At 36.9% G+C, this 16872-nt stretch overlaps 1 protein-coding gene across 4 annotated transcripts in view; it reads left to right on the top strand.

Moving 5' to 3' along the window:
- FRS2 (fibroblast growth factor receptor substrate 2) overlaps window positions 1–16872 on the top strand; it is a 109549-nt gene extending 92677 nt beyond the window's left edge. For all 4 annotated transcript variants that reach the window (XM_030820001.1, XM_030820002.1, XM_030820003.1 and 1 more), the window contains 5 exons: window positions 6128–6219; window positions 7448–7634; window positions 8388–8546; window positions 9221–9384; window positions 11098–16872. In XM_030820001.1, the coding sequence (XP_030675861.1) occupies window positions 6154–6219; window positions 7448–7634; window positions 8388–8546; window positions 9221–9384; window positions 11098–12048 (1527 nt within the window). In that variant the 5' untranslated portion in view covers window positions 6128–6153 and the 3' untranslated portion in view covers window positions 12049–16872. The remainder of the gene's footprint in view (window positions 1–6127; window positions 6220–7447; window positions 7635–8387; window positions 8547–9220; window positions 9385–11097) is intronic.

Raw genomic sequence — 16872 nt, 5'->3', positions numbered from 1 at the left:
CCCGGGAGGCGGAGCTTGCAGTGAGCCGAGATTGCGCCACTGCACTCCAGCCTGGGTGACAGAGTGAGACTCTGTCTCAAAAAAAAAAAAAAAAAATGTACCCTATTTACTTTTGTATGTTGCCATTTTGGGGGAGCATAATAAAATCATTTGTCTTTTTGCTGAGTTACGAACTTGGAGGAGTATATGCAAATGAGATCACATGGTTGTTCCTCAAGTGTTTACAATATTAATGCATATTATTAGGTGTTACATAGCTCAGATGTAGTCTTCAAATATTAATCTGGTGGTCATAAATGCAGGATATCTAGTATTTAGCCTTTTCCCTTGCCTAAGAGTTTGTGGTTTAGGAGAAACAATCAGCGATGTGGATGAAAACTTCACATTAAAGAAGTCTCCTTTCAGGAATTGGAAGATTGACCACAACTGCCTATGTTCCAGCTGTGTCTATCCCTCACTCATGCTAAGCCTATTCTTTAGCCTTACTGAGGCCACCTGTTTTTTTGTTTTGTTTTGTTTTGGGTTTTTGTCCCATTTTCTATTTTGTTAGCTCTCTTCTTTCTTTACTTCTTTCCTGACTGGATGTGATGATCTGTCACTTCAAACCCCTGTGTTGCCAACATCCTTTAGTATCCTTGCCCTCTTACCTTCTGACCCTGGGTCAGTTGAACTGTCTATCCTGTGGACTGCTGAGCACAGCTAGCAAAACAGCATAATCTTGCCTCTGCAGCCTCTGCTGGGTTCTCATCTCAGCCTACTTAATAATCCTGCTCTCTTTTCTTGGGTAGCTCCTTGGTGACTAATCCTGCCATTCTCAAGTCCCTCATTCTACAAGCCTTGCCTTCTCTTTTACAAAGGAAATGTAGGGTGATAAATGTTACCGACTTCAATCCTCTTTTCTATATTCCACCCACCCTTATATCTTTCCTCTCTCCTCAGAGAATGAAGCATTCCTCCTTCTCTGGATAAACCTCTCAATCTGGGCCCTGGAACTCATCTCTAGTATCCCCCTCTGTCTTGAGCCATCAATTAGCCCTTCTCTTTTGTTTTTCCTATGTTTTTAAACTTTCTTGACCTACTGATTATAAGCCGGCATAAATCTATGTCATCTTAAAATACGTAACTCAAGTAATGTATTCTCTTTTGAATATATTCACACCCTACCCCTCTCTATTCTTTATTTTCTCAACCAGTTCTTGAAAGACCAATTTCCATCCTCTAGGGGTTACCTCTTTATCTTCCACTTGCTCATTGCAGTTTGGCATCTGTCTCTGCCATGGATGGTGCCCTCCTGCTTGATGCTTACTTTTCTTAGTTTGTACTATTCTGATCTTTTTTTTTTTTTTTAATCCTTCACAGGCTTCTCTGTACTCCTGTATTTAAACACATTTGTATTTCCCCAGAATTTCAACCACAGACCAGTCTTCATACTATCCTTGAGCCAGTGTTCAAGAGCTTAAAATGTGACATGTGTTCTAATGTTTTACCTTCTCCCTGAAACACATACTTATGTACTTAACTATTGCACTTGGACATTCCCTGGGCTCTCAGTTTAACATATCTGAACAAATCATTACCACTTCCTCTTGAAGACTACAGTTTTTTGTATCTCAGATAATAGAACCCTGCACCCTTCGTCTGCCATTCTGGAAACTGCCTCTGTTTTCCATTATGTCAAGTCAGTTCTTTGTTGCCACTGACTTTTCCTCTTAAATGTTCCTTAAATTTATTCTTTTCTTCTTCATTCCTACCATTGCTGCTCTTGTTTCAGGTTTTTATCATACTGCATTTTTTAATAATCCCAAACTGATTTTCTTTTTTTTTTTTTGAGACGGAGTCTTGCTCTGTCACCCAGGCTGGAGTTCTTTCCTCTGAGCTAAACTCCTACTTAAGTTTATCATACATTTGGTTATTTAAAATGCACTTCTGACCGTGTCACTTTTCTAGTTAAAATACATCGGTGGTTTTCCATCATGTGTGGGATAAATTCCTTTCTCTTTGGCATGGCATACAAGGCTCTCATATCACATATTAGGCATTTCATTAATTATTGTTGTATTGAACTCAAACATTCAGTGTGGATAGAGTCCCCAAGTAGGTTGCACTGCCACTCATATATCACTTAATGGTGGAGATACATTCTGAGAAATGTGTCATTAGACAGTTTTGTCACTGCGCAAACATCATAGAGTGTACTTACACAAACCTAGATGGTATAGCCTACTATACACCTATAGCTCCTACTCTACAAATCTGAGCAACATTACTGTACTGAATACTATAGGCAGTTGTAACACAATGGTAAGTATCTGCATTTCTAAACATAGAAAAGGTACAGTAAGAAAACTATAAAAGAGAAAAAAAATGGTACACCTGTATAAGGCACTTGCCATGAATGGAGGTTACAGAGCTGGAAGTTGCTCTTGGGTGAGTTGGTTAGTGGGTGGTGAGTGAATGTGAAGGCCTAGAATGTTATTGTACACTACTGTAGGCTTTATAAAACTGTACACTTAGGCTACGCTGTTTGTTTAAATACTTTTTTCTTCAATAATAAATTAGCTTACTATAACTTTTTTACTTTATAACCTTTTAATTTTTTGAAACTTTTTGACTCTTATAATAATATTTAGCTTAAGACACACACATTCTACAGCAGTACAAAAATATTTTTTATATCCTTTAAGATTTTTTTTCTGTTTTTAAAATTTTTAATTTTTTTTAACCTTTGAAACTTCTGTTAAAAACTAAGACAAAGACACAAACACACACATTAGCATGGGCCTATACAGGGTGAAAATAATCCATATCACTGTGTTCTCCTCCTGTATCTTGTCCCACTGGAAAGTCTTCAGGGGCAATAACATGGAGCTATCATCTAGGAAAACTGCACCTTCTTCTGGAATACCTCCTGAAGGACTTGCCTGAGGCTGTTTTACAGTTAATTTTTTTTTTAATAAGTAGAAGGAGTATACTCTGAAATAATAGTAAGATGTATAGTATAGTAAATACATAAACCAAGTACATAGTCATTTATCATTATCAAGTATTACGTACTATACATAATTTAATGTGCTATAGTTTTATACACTGGCAATGCAGTAGGTTTTTTTTTTATACCAGCATTATCTCAAACACATGAATAATGTGTTGCACTGTGATGCTGTGATAGCTATAGTGTCAGTAGCTGACAGGAATTTTTCAGCTCCCTTGTAATCTCAGGGAACCACTGTCGTATATGTAGTCTGTTGCCGACCAAACATTGTTATGTGGCTCATGACTGTATATCCCTGCCAGCACGAGAGGTTCTACCTTAACAGGTAGCTTATGAAGATGCCAAGTGGAAGGATGATTTTCCTGCTCCTTTTGAGAAAAAAAAAGTTTAAAAACATTCCTTTGGAGCATCATCTTTTGAGGCAAAAGCCATACTGTAGTAATCTTTTAGCTCTTCATATTTCACAAGGAGGTCGGGGAGAATGAATATGTAATTTCAAGAAGACTTTTTAAAAATGTCTCTATCAATTATCCCTTTACTTAAAATTTTTTATATTACTCATCCTATAATTAATATTAAACATTTACTATTTAAAAAAAAATTAAATGTTTATAGAATATGTGCCATGTCTGAGGCAGGAGAATCTCTTGAACCTGGGGGGCGGAGATTGCAGTGAGCCGAGATCACGCCATAGCACTCCAGCCTGGGCAACAAGAGCGAAATTCCATCTCGGGGGATTTAAAAAAAAAAAAAAGAATATGTGCCATGTAAGTTGGTATGCTTAGTGCCCTGGAAAATGAACAAGACAAGATTTCCTGTCTTTAAAGAGATCACAGCAAAGTGGTGCAGAAAGATAAACATTGCAATAGAGTATGATAAAGGCCACAATAGAGTTCTGCCATTCTATTGTGGGAACACTAGAGGCAGGCTATCTTCAAGCTCATTGGAAGATCAAGTCTCAAATCTAGGGAACATGTCCCTAGCTTGTTCAGGCTGCTTTATGGTTGGGCCCCATTTGTCTTCCAGTCTACCCTGTAGTCCAGTCATACTGAACGCCTCATTTTCTCCTGAATGTGATGTGACACTTCATGACTTTTGTCTTGTCTCAGGTGCTTATTTCTTTTTATTTTGCTTAGCACATTGTTTCTGCTCCTTTTAAATCCCAGCTCAAATAGTGCTTCCTGCCCTGCCTAAACCAGAAAGTTAGTTGCTCCCTTTCATGTGCCCACAGTACTCTGCTCATATCCTAATATAAGGTTTATCACAGTGCATTATCTATTTACATCTCTCTCTCTCTCTCTCTCTCTCTCTCTCCCCCTTGACACTCACAGCTCTTCAAAGACAAATATGGTGACTTACGTGTCCTTGTACTGTGATACTTAGCTGGCATATTAGTTAAAGCAAAAATACCAAATATCATGAGTCTTAATTAACTTTACTATTATATGTTATCATATACACTTTTGGTTTATATGCTAGTACACTTTTTCATCTTCTTAATACTTATACCTGCTAGGGATCCTTCACATTTGTTTAATACAGTCCATTTAAATCGCAGGTCCTATAGCACCTACTATATGCTAGGTATTGTGTTAGGTACTAGGAATGTAAAAATGAGTAAGGTTCATCCGTGCTGGCAAGGGGCTTACAATGGAGGAAAAAAGACAGATAAACAGACACCTGCCACAATTTCTACTCAGTACAAAGTGTGATAGATGCTATGATACTAGGAAGCCCAGGGTGCTTTGGGTTAGCCATATGCATGATGGTCATACATAATAGTATAACTTGCCTAGTTGCTTGGAGTCAGGGAAAGCATCCTAGAGGAACTGCACTTTGAGTTGAATCTCGAGAAAGGAAAGAAGCAGAAAGGGAGCAGCTTGGAAGGATGTGAGAGACCAAGATGCTCTGGGGAAACTGCAGCTTGTTTATTCTGACAGGACTAAGAATAGGGCTTGAAACAGAGAGCAGAGAGAGTCTAGACTGGATCTGTTAGCCAGGGATTACATTGTATCTGATCGGATCTATCATACTGAAGAGTTTATACTGTTAAACTGAAGATAGTGGAGAGCCACTGAATAATTTTCAACAAGCTTCAATCAAATTTATGTCTGTAATGTTATGTTTTGTAGCTTCTGTGCTTCCTTCCCTCCTCCTTTCTCATATATTGTCATATTCTGTCTGATTATTTCCCTTATTTGTAAGTGATGCTTTGGAGTTTGCTTTGCTCAGTTGGAGTGTTCTTAAACACTCAATGTCAGGTATATAACCACTTATGTCTAACCTTCTGTGGGAAAGGAGTATTAAATAGACATGCTATATCAGTTTTGCCAGTATTCTGTGTGTTACTTTACTGCTTAATTTTGAGTTATCTTTCTCTCTTTACCAAGGCACTATTCGAAATTTGATTTTGTTTTAATTACCAATGAACTCTTGTCTTATGGAGACATAAAAGATACTACAATGAGTAACAACAGTCAAAATACCTGCCAAGCCAGAAGTTCACCATCCCTTTGGTGATTTTTTATTTAAAGAACAAGCCAGGTCTGGTAGTCCTGTAGTCCCAGCTACTCAGGAGGCTGAGGCAGGAGGATCACTTGAGCCCAGGAGTTTGAGCCCAGCCTTGGGCAACATAACGTCTGCCTGCCTGCCTGCCTGCCTGCGTGTCTGTCTCTGTCTCTCTGTCTGTCTCTCTCTCTCTATCTGTCTCTCTGTCTCTGTCCCTCTCTGTTTCTCTCTCTCTGTCTTTGAAGGACATAAAATTCCTGATAAGCCACAAAGGGTTAATTTCATTATTAACTCTTGAACACAAATTAATTATTTAAATAATATTATATATGAGACCTTAAGTTGGTTTGTTTTTTTAGATGATTTTAGAATAGGTGACCTTTGCAAATTTAACTAGAAATTTGAGATTTGTTTGACATTATTAACGCCTCACAAAATTTATTCTCATTATTACTGAGTAAAATCAACTAGCAAGTTATATAAAATCTAGCTGCAGCCATATACCTTGTTGGACTTAATTTTCTGCATCAGAATAATGTTTGTGTTAGATGATTTCTAAAGTCTTTTTCTGTTTACAGTTTTTGTATCCTTCATCTAATAAATTTTTCCAAATTATTTTTCATGTAGTGCACACATGGTCTTCTGAAGAAGCCATGGGTAGCTGCTGTAGCTGTCCAGATAAAGACACTGTCCCAGATAACCATCGGAACAAGTTTAAGGTCAGTAAAACTGGTTGAGTTATGTATCTTACTGCCTAGTTGGGTGTTCTTCTTTTATTTCACTTAACATATCTTATTTCTGGCTTTTATCACCAAACCCTTCTATTTCCCTTTCTTTCCACTCTGTCTTTCTTGATTTAATAAACGATGACAACATTTTCTTACAGTATGGAATTTTTTTTAGTTTTCCTTCGGTCCTCTGTATCTAATTAGCCATACCGTTCTGGTAATACTGTTTTTAAAATGCCATTTTACTGGGTGCCTTTTCAATCTCATCACTGTCTTTCAGTTATTTCATGCATGCCTGTGTGATTTCTTAACTGGACTCTACCTCAAGTCACCCTCTGATTCATCCTGTAGTCACCATCAAATTAATCTTCTTCTTTCATCATTCACTAACCTCTTTGCTAAAATTGTGTGGTGTTATTTTACCTGTAGGCTAAATGCTACTATAGCTGTTTTGTGTCTGATAATTTGACCTCTATCTGTTACAAAGAATAGCCTTGATCGCACAAACCTAGGTGTAAGTCTGTCACTTTATAAGCTTTGTGACCTTGGGCAGGTTACATTATTACTGAGTCTTAATTCCATTTTTGTACAATGTAGTCTAGGATTGTTATGAGGGTTAAATACATGTAAAGCTCTTTTCCTACTCCCAGGGGAATAGTAACGCCTCCCTAAATGTTATCTACTGCTCTTAGTCTTTGGACGTTTTCTGAAGCTCAGCAATACAAAGCCTTTCCTTATATGAACTTTGTGCCAATCTATTTTGGTGTCTTTGAAAGGTACTTTTTTTGTTCTGCTTTAACATTGTGTCTTTATGATGTCCCCTTTATCTCCTGACCCACTAGATTTCCCCTCTGGTTTTATTTTCTGTGTAAATTTATTTATACTAGCAGTCCAGCTAAAGGCCCTCCTCCTCTTAAATGAAGGTGTCTCAACAACCTTAGACCACAGTTCCTGCCTTCTGCAGCCTCTGTTGCATTCATTTGTCAATTAATCATACACTGTTTTGTGGTATTGACTTTGTGTTTCTACATTTTGTTTCCCCAGTGGGAATGTAAATTTCTTACAGATCCGAACTGGGTGTTACACGGCTACGTAGTCCATGCCTGATACACACATTGGTTGATGAATGACTAACAAATTACAAATAACTAATTAGCAACAATGCATTTTCCTGACGAATTGGTGACATATTTGCATGACTGTCACCTTCTTTTTTTAGGTCATTAATGTGGATGATGATGGGAATGAGTTAGGTTCTGGCATAATGGAACTTACAGACACAGAACTGATTTTATACACCCGCAAACGTGACTCAGTAAAATGGCACTACCTCTGCCTGCGACGCTATGGCTATGACTCGAATCTCTTTTCTTTTGAAAGTGGTCGAAGGTGTCAAACTGGACAAGGTAGAACCTTTGTTTTTTTCCCAAATATTGTATTTGAAATTGTTTTTTCAGCTATTCTGTATACAAAGATTAAATTAATATTTTTCTTCTGAAAAAAATCCCCAAATAGATTGTTAAGAAAAGATATAGTATACTGTGTATTAATTTATCAACTGTTTATTAAGCACATTGTCTGTGTGAGAAATTTTGGCTCGTGTTAACTTTGATTTTTCAGTAAATGATTGGGCCTGCTAAATTGACTAAGTGTCTTTATCATTGATTTTTTTACTACCTACTACTTGAATGGCCTTGACAAGTTACAGGACTTCCATTGAATGTTAAATTTCTTCTCTATAAAAGGGAAATGGCAATACCTGTCTTTTAATTATTGTAATAATTAAACAAGATAACAATTGGAAAACACCTAGGGACTTTCCAAGGGGCCTGTTATATGGCAAATGATCACCTTGGAATAGTGAGTTGGGCTCCCCCTATTGTTAAGAAACAGACTAGCGTAAGTACGCAGGTCTTGATTTCATTAGCTTTGTTTTGGGCCATCTCCCTTAGACGAATGAAAATTATTCTATGAAATTTTGGCGGGGATTTGTTTTGAAACAGGGAATAATCATTAATTTATCAGATATTTATTTAAAAGGGATTTCTTACTCTTGGTGCATAGAATGCTTACTTTACAATTCTGCTGTTTGTCAAGTGTTCCTATAGTTTTTTTTAAAGGTATGTTAACTATTTTTCCCTTTTGGTTTATATTTGTAGGAATCTTTGCCTTTAAGTGTGCCCGTGCAGAAGAATTATTTAACATGTTGCAAGAGATTATGCAAAATAATAGTATAAATGTGGTGGAAGAACCAGTTGTAGAAAGAAATAATCATCAGACAGAATTGGAAGTCCCTAGAACACCTCGAACACCTACAAGTAAGTACCCTTTTTCCTTTTCACATTTTGAATAACAGACGTTTAGTTGTAAGCTATAGATTATGGGTATTTAATCAATAACACACTAGAAATCACCATTGGATAACAGAAGTATAATGGTTGTCAGTTTTTAAAAACAGCTGTAGGCCGGGCGCGGTGGCTCACGCCTGTAATCCCAGCACTTTGGGAGGCTGAGGCGGGCAGATCACGAGGTCAGGAGATCGAGACCATCTTGGCTAACACTGTGAAACTCCATCTCTACTAAAGAAATACAAAAAAATTAGCCGGGCGTGGTGGCGGGCACCTGTAGTCCCAGCTACTCGGGAGGCTGAGGCAGGAGAATGGCATGAACCCGGGAGGTGGAGCTTGCAGTGAGCTGAGATCATGCCACTGCATTCCAGCCTGGGCAACATAGCAAGACTCCGTCTCAAAAACAAAACAAAACAAAAAAACACAGCTGTAGTTCTAAGTACTTCAAATATTTAAAAAATGAAAACATTCAGTATTTCATACTATGTAAAATATGGAGTTGGGGGTAATACTATTTGTGCTCTGATTCTGCTGTCTTGTCAGAAAGACCTCCTATAATCCTCTCAGTACAGATTCGATTCTTACTCATTTTTATTCTCTCTGCCCCACCCCCCTTTTCCTTAAACCAATAAACAAAAACTCAGCTCCAGGATTTGCTGCTCAGAACTTACCTAATGGATATCCCCGATATCCCTCATTTGGAGATGCTTCATCCCATCCTTCAAGCAGACATCCTTCCGTGGGAAGTGCTCGCCTGCCTTCAGTAGGGGAAGAATCTACACATCCTTTGCTTGTGGCTGAGGAACAAGTAAGCATGTGCTACTGTGTAACAGCAATAATGATTGTTCAGAGTTAGGGTATCACTGTGCTAATACTGGAAGATTTTATTCAGCTTGAAGTTTAACTTTATCTGTTTGTAAATTACTTTGGTAGTGAACAATCAGAGGAAATAGCATATATTTGCTGGTTTATGCTCAAATATATGTGGATATTCAGGGGAACTTACCATTACAGTAGCTTGTGGGTTCACAGAAGAGGTACATCTATAGATTAAGAAAGGCATAAGTAATGGTCAGTTCCCATTATAAGAACGTCCAATGGATTAAGAGTTTATGCTGCTTTTCATATTTTAGCCATTATAGTCAGTGAACTACTAGTAGGAAGGTAGATTTTGCTGTTAATGTTATGGAGTTATTTAGTGTTCCCAAGTATTCTAGTTTTCATGTGTGGAATGAAGTATCTGATTGGAACCTCTGTATTAATTAGTTATACTTATGTTTTGTAAACCATATGTCACATTAAAAAGTTTTTAGTGTTTTTTAAAATAAGTTTCTTTGTGTTCTTTACATAATGAGTTGTTATATTATTTAGTGTAATTACATGAGTCTTGCTCTGTCGCCCAGGCTGGAGTGCAGTGGCATGATCTCAGCTCTCTGCAACCTCCACCTCCAGGTTCAAGCAGCTCTCCTGCCTCAGCCTCCCAGGTAGCTGGGATTAGAGGCGCAGGCCACCACATCCAGCTAATTGTTTTGTATTTTTAGTAGAGACGGGGTTTCACCATGTTGGCCAGGCTGGTTTTGAACTCCTGACCTCAAGTGATCCGCCTGCCCCAGCTTCCCAAAGTGTTGGGATTACAGGCGTGAGCCACTGCGCCCAACCCTTGTAAATATTTTTATATTATCTCCCCAAAATACCATTAAGCTTTTCTAAATAGTGATAATTTCTTACTTGGTGGCATTTATTTTATATATATGCATTTTACAGAACTCTTATTAAATCTAGTGGAGTTAATCTTCTTATACAGTCAGATCATCAGTAAATAAGGATAAACTTACCTCTTTTCAAAGTCGTTATTTATTTCTGGATCATGTTTTAATGCTTTGAGAACCTCTACAACAGCAGCAAAATGACTATCCCTATTTTGTTCCTGATTTTTATTTTTTACATAATATTTATCATGTTTAACAATCAAATATAATGTTGCATGTTATTTTATTTTATTTTTTGAGATGGAGCCTCACTCTGTTGCCCAGGCTGATATGTAGTGGTGCAATCTCGGCTCACTGCAACCTCTGCCTCCCGGGCTCAAATGATTCGTGTGCCTCAGCCTCCAGAGTAGCTAGGATTACAGGCACTCACCACCACGCCTGGCTAATTTTTGTATTTTTAGTAGGGACGGGATTTCACCATGTTGGCCAGGATGGTCTCGAACTCCTAACCTCAAGTGATCCACCCACTTCAGTGTCCCAGAGTGCTGGGATTACAGGCATGGGCCACTGCGCCCAGCCTGCATGTTATTTTAAAGTCGTTATTCTTTTATCAAATTAGGAAGACATTTCTACATTTCTCCTCTTTCCACCTTTTTATTAATAAAAAAAATAGGTACAAAAGTTTTGAAGTAAGAGTACATTTGGAGAGAAAGTAAATAAAATTAACTGTTGTCAAAATTAACTGATGTGGTCAGGCTTTTTTTCAGTTTTGTTTTTTTAAGTAAGTTAATTCACTTTCTGTTTTGTTTTAGGTACATACCTATGTCAACACTACAGGTGTGCAAGAAGAGCGGAAAAACCGCACAAGTGTGCATGTTCCATTGGAGGCGAGGGTTTCTAATGCTGAAAGCAACACACCAAAAGAAGAACCAAGTAGTATCGAGGACAGGGATCCTCAGATTCTTCTTGAACCTGAAGGAGTCAAATTTGTTTTAGGGCCAACCCCTGTTCAAAAGCAATTAATGGAAAAAGAGAAACTGGAGCAACTTGGAAGAGATCAAGTTAGTGGAAGTGGAGCAAATAACACAGAATGGGACACTGGCTATGACAGTGATGAACGAAGAGATGCACCCTCTGTTAACAAACTGGTGTATGAAAATATAAATGGGCTGTCTATCCCTAGTGCCTCAGGGGTCAGGAGAGGTCGTCTGACATCCACCAGTACCTCAGATACCCAGAATATCAACAACTCAGCTCAGAGAAGAACTGCATTATTAAACTATGAAAATCTACCATCTTTGCCTCCTGTTTGGGAAGCCCGCAAGCTAAGTAGGGATGAAGATGACAATGTAGGACCAAAGACCCCATCTCTAAATGGCTACCATAATAATCTAGATCCAATGCATAACTATGTAAATACAGAGAATGTAACAGTGCCGGCAAGTGCTCACAAAATAGAATATTCAAGGCGTCGGGACTGTACACCAACAGTCTTTAACTTTGACATCAGACGCCCAAGTTTAGAACACAGGCAGCTTAATTACATACAGGTTGACTTGGAAGGTGGCAGTGACTCTGACAACCCTCAGACTCCAAAAACGCCTACAACTCCCCTTCCACAAACCCCTACCAGGCGCACAGAGCTGTATGCCGTGATAGACATCGAGAGAACTGCTGCTATGTCAAATCTGCAGAAAGCACTGCCACGAGATGATGGTACATCTAGGAAAACTAGACACAATAGTACTGATCTGCCCATGTGAGCCTGGAAAGCATTATGTTGTTTGCACCTTTGTGAAGTTTTTAAAAATGAAGATGCAAGTGCTTCATTTTCATTTCTAAACACTAACTCCTTTTATAGACTGATAAATTTTTTTCTGAATATTTCATGTGCATCTTTAACTAAAGGGAATTAATGTAGAGCAGGTACTCCTTAACACTAATTTCATTGTATACTACTCGTTGTACAGCAGCATTCTCGTTTTCACAGTGCCTATTTAAAATGAGAGTTGAAGTAAATGACATGCTGGTTGATTTTTATCAATATTCTGGACTTAATGCATATCTTTTATGTCTAAGTCATGGTTGGCTTTTAAAACTTTTTATAAAGCCTCTTGACAATGTGCATTGCTAACAGGTAACTATAGGCTTTGAAAGTAATGCTCGTAGATTCAGTGTTCACAGTATGTGGCCTCCAGCATGTAACATGAGGAATCCTTTATTTCATTAATTAATGGCTTTTTGACTTGAGCCAAAACATATGTAAAGGAAACAGAAGTACCACACCTCCTCTTATACCAGTCAGCTCCTTTGCCTTCAGTGTTACTAGAAAGCGGCCTGTGTCCATGAGTATGGTTTGCTGTTGGTGCACTGAAAGGCAGGAAGGAGACAAGATTTTCTATTTACTCATCTCATGATGTCATTTGAAGGGCATGTCCAGATATAATAGGCTCAAGAATCAGTCTCAGGTCACTTTACCCAAAAACATTTGAAAATCTGAACCACAATCTCTTGAAAGTTTTTCTCCTATAGATTTATTGACAACACATTGTTTTCTGGAGGCATTTGTGCCATTAAGTTTCCATTTATCTTCAGTTTTTTTCTTTGGTGTTTGGGATGTCTTATTTTGTTGCCTTATGTGCTTTTCAATTTAAAATGTTTGAGTTTGTATATAGTTTTGAAATTGGATTATGTGTTCATTGTTGTTTAGTTTGCATTTTTGTCAAATTATGGTTTTGAAGGTTCATTTGGAACTTACTGTTATTCTATAACAGGGTTGCCCTTGTCCAGTATTTATTTATATGCTGTTTACTTTTCAAGTTGATAAAAACATTCTCTCAATTCTAAATTTACTTGTGTCCATAGGTGATCTCTTTAGCAAACTGAGAAAAAAAGGAAGATACTTTTAACATGCAAAGTTCCCTCAAGGTGTACCGTGTTTTCTCTGTGGGCACTCTTCCCCAGCACTTTAGCAGTAATTCCCCCAGCTACACGCTGCAGTTGTACTCTGTCCACTCTAGTGTTCCTCAGCTCTGCTGTCCTTTTACTTGTAGCTGGATCTTTGATTATCCTTTGATTTCCATGAAATATTAATATTGTTGCCAGCATAGCAGGTACGGTGGAAGTCTTGTAGCAATGAGATTGTATCATAATTTAGGATTTAAAATGAATTAAAGTTTATATAAACTGAAGAGTCTCCATATGTCAAACTCTTGGAAAATCAAAGATGTTCCAATTTCCTAAACACTAAGAATACGAGAGAAGGTAGAGTGGAAAAGGTTAGGTAACCTTGCAAAATATTTTACTATTTTCTCTAAATATGAGGAAGTTTGAGATTATGATCTGGATCTACCAGATATAACTAAGGTTAATTTAGCGTGAAAAAGTTTTAGTCATATTAGCATCCAACCTATTCAGTAACCGAATCATAGGACAATGATGGATTAGGAGAACAATAGAGTGGGATCATTATAAAGAAAATAAATTATTAAAGGTGTCTTTATCGTTTTCAGTGCCATTTTTAGTGTCTTTATTATAAATCAATATCAGTGTATTTTATCATTCTATGTGCATAGCAGAATTTTCTTTTCCCCCTTTTGTTTCCCTGTGAACTTGGTGCTTATTAAAGTGTTCACTGTTCTCTTAAAAGAGAGCAGTGGTATAGGTGTGCAGTTTCCGTGATGCAGGTTCCATTTTTAATATATTGTTCCACTTATCCTTTCTTCTGAATAAATTGCTAATTGTGCCAAATTTATGTAATAGTTTTTGTAATGTGGAATAAGAATTATGATGGAACCATTGCACATAGTTTTTTCTGAAACAACCAGTCAAGGCAGAACATTAATCTCCAAATGAAAGGGCTGATCTATTTATTCATTTTGGAGGTTAGATACTTTATTCTCTTTCCGTCATCCTTTTCATTGTTTCCCCCGGATTCTAATTAGTTTTTATTTTTTTTAGATAACTCCAATATAATCATTACAGTTTATGCTTTAAATACTATGTGCTTTAAAAAGGAAAATGGGACCAATTTGTCTGCTAAGAATTTGATTTTAGGTACTATAAGAGTATTAGGAAGATATATACAACTGGTGTTAATTTCTAGATATTTTCTAGAAATCACTTGTGTTCCTATTTAATAAAAGGTAATTTAGAATACTACTTGTCCTTTGCAGTAGTTTAGTAATGGGCATTAAGCTGTGTCCTGGAAGGATGTACCTATTACTAGGTGCATTTTAGAATGAAATATTAATATTTTATTAGCGTATAATTGTGGCCATATATCTCAGATTTTCTGAGGCAGATCTAATTTTAGATAATTCTGTTGGTAGACCATGTGATCCTTCTTTTTGGTTTTGGAAATATAATCATTGTTAATGTTTTCCCTCCAAATAGAATACTGTTTTATCCATACAAATCATAACAGCATCTATCCCATGCCAGGGTTGGAAACTGATACTGGTATTACCTGTGTTTTTTCTTAGTGTGTTTTATTTCCCAGTTTCATCTTCTTTTAAAAATGAAAATATGGTGCCTTCCCTCCCTCCAGGAAGACTGGCAAATAGTTCCTTTTATTTACTGCTGCTGTGGAGTGATGAGATATGCACTTTACTCTTGAAGATTCAGCAAAAAGCTTTTCACTTCCCAGTATATCCAGAATACATCATATCTGGGACTTAGGAAAATTTGCCAAGCAATCTTTGTTTTTATAGATACTAATGTTGACCCTCTCCAGCGTTCAATGTTATAAATAGAACAAGTCAAGCTAGTGTTTATCTCCTCCCCCTCCCCAAAACTGTGGCACAGCATATAAAAATGTACCTCAATAATGTTCTATTAAAAATGGGACAGGGGCCTTATGTTTTCATAATTTCCCAACAATGTGCCGCCATATTTTTGCCTCAAGGTAAAGGTTTTAACAGATGAAAAAGTACTTCCCAATTCCCCCTGTGCTATTCCTAACCTATAATGCCCAAATGTTTTGTGCAATGTGTAGTGTGTGTGTATAAATACATATATTCTTGAAATAGACATACCATCAGAGACATCATTCACAAGTAACTGATGTATTGGCATCTCATTCATATTTCTGATGTGTGAGGTATATGGTACTAATTACCTTTTCCTTGATGTTTGCCAAATTTGAATAAAGGCATTGGTACGAAATTACAGAATGTAAAGAAAATGTTTTTGGCTTGAAAAATTAACAAATATTTTATGACATACCACAGTATACTCTGCCCAAACCAGCACCCTATCTATCTTTCCTGTTCTTTACATCCCTGTTCCCCATCCCCCATCCCTACTTCCTCATTTTTTTGGGGTATAACACAGTTCTTTTGTAGCATCATTATAATTGCAGTTCTATGGCAATTGGACAGTTATAGCATGGAAACAGACTGGTATAAATAGTACAGTAGTCACCAGTGTGCCACATTTGCATTAGTAATGCAAAATATACATTTTATAAAGGACAAACTTCGTGTTATGTTTTATTTTCATTACATTGTATAATATTGTAAGACTATTGTATGTCCTAATTTGCATTATAAATGTTTTTTTCCTACGTAAAGGCATAAATATAGCAACTTTGTATAAAGGTAGCTTATTAGATTTTTAATTTTTTCTTTTATAAAAAATTGTCTAACAGTGGGACTACCATTGCCAAATTGTATATGAAATATGAATTTTACCCCCATGGTTAATTTCTTTTATAAACATTCCATATTTCTCTAATAAAAGACAAGTGATACTGTACTATGCATAAATTGTATCTTAATGCTGTTTCAGATCAGCATTTTAAATTTTGGTGTGCATTTTTAATATTGGCAAAACGTAACCACTGTTAATTAAAATAAAACCTTGTTGTATATGTAACAACATAATTTGCCCTCTATCCCTTCCCACCCTTTGTTCTCTATTTCTCCCTATCAGTGCCAACTTCATACATTTTGTAGCATGGCAATAAAATATAACTTTTACACTGAGGCCGAGTGTGGCTTTTTGGAGGAAGTGGGGATGGGATGATTGCCCTCTAGCTGTCCTTTGCATATGACTGTTTTTTGCCATATAAGCCATGTCATCAGGCATGAAAAGTTCATATATGATGTAAACATGCTTTTAAGGACAAGTGTGAATGTGCTTTTTAAGCTTAATTTTTGTCATGACAAATAACTGATTTTTTTTTATCTTTGGAGAAGTCAGTTCTTTACAATCAAACGTTTATTAACTGGAGTACTTAGAATAAGCTAGTAATTGAATTTAGTTCAACAAGGGCTAAGCAACACATTTTTAAATCCTTATTTATTGTAGAGTATTAGTATACTGTCCTACAAATTATGTAAAATATGGTTTAATATTAGATGACTTTGGATTTTGCAATGCCTTACTGTTGTCATTCTAGCATAAATATCCATGATGAGGTACTCAAGTTGATACTGGAAGCTGAGCTGATCATACACTGACCTGAAGCATTCATGAAAAGCTGCTTTGTTGAATAAAGTCTGATTGGAGTTCTTTTCATGCTCACTTTCCCCTTATTGCTGAAAGTAGATTGCAATAAAACCCCAATAAAACGTTTGGTTGGA

The sequence above is a fragment of the Nomascus leucogenys genome, chromosome 10 (genome assembly GCF_006542625.1).
Source record: "Nomascus leucogenys isolate Asia chromosome 10, Asia_NLE_v1, whole genome shotgun sequence".
Taxonomy (NCBI): domain Eukaryota; kingdom Metazoa; phylum Chordata; class Mammalia; order Primates; family Hylobatidae; genus Nomascus; species Nomascus leucogenys.
This window is presented reverse-complemented; position numbering and strand designations above follow the sequence as displayed.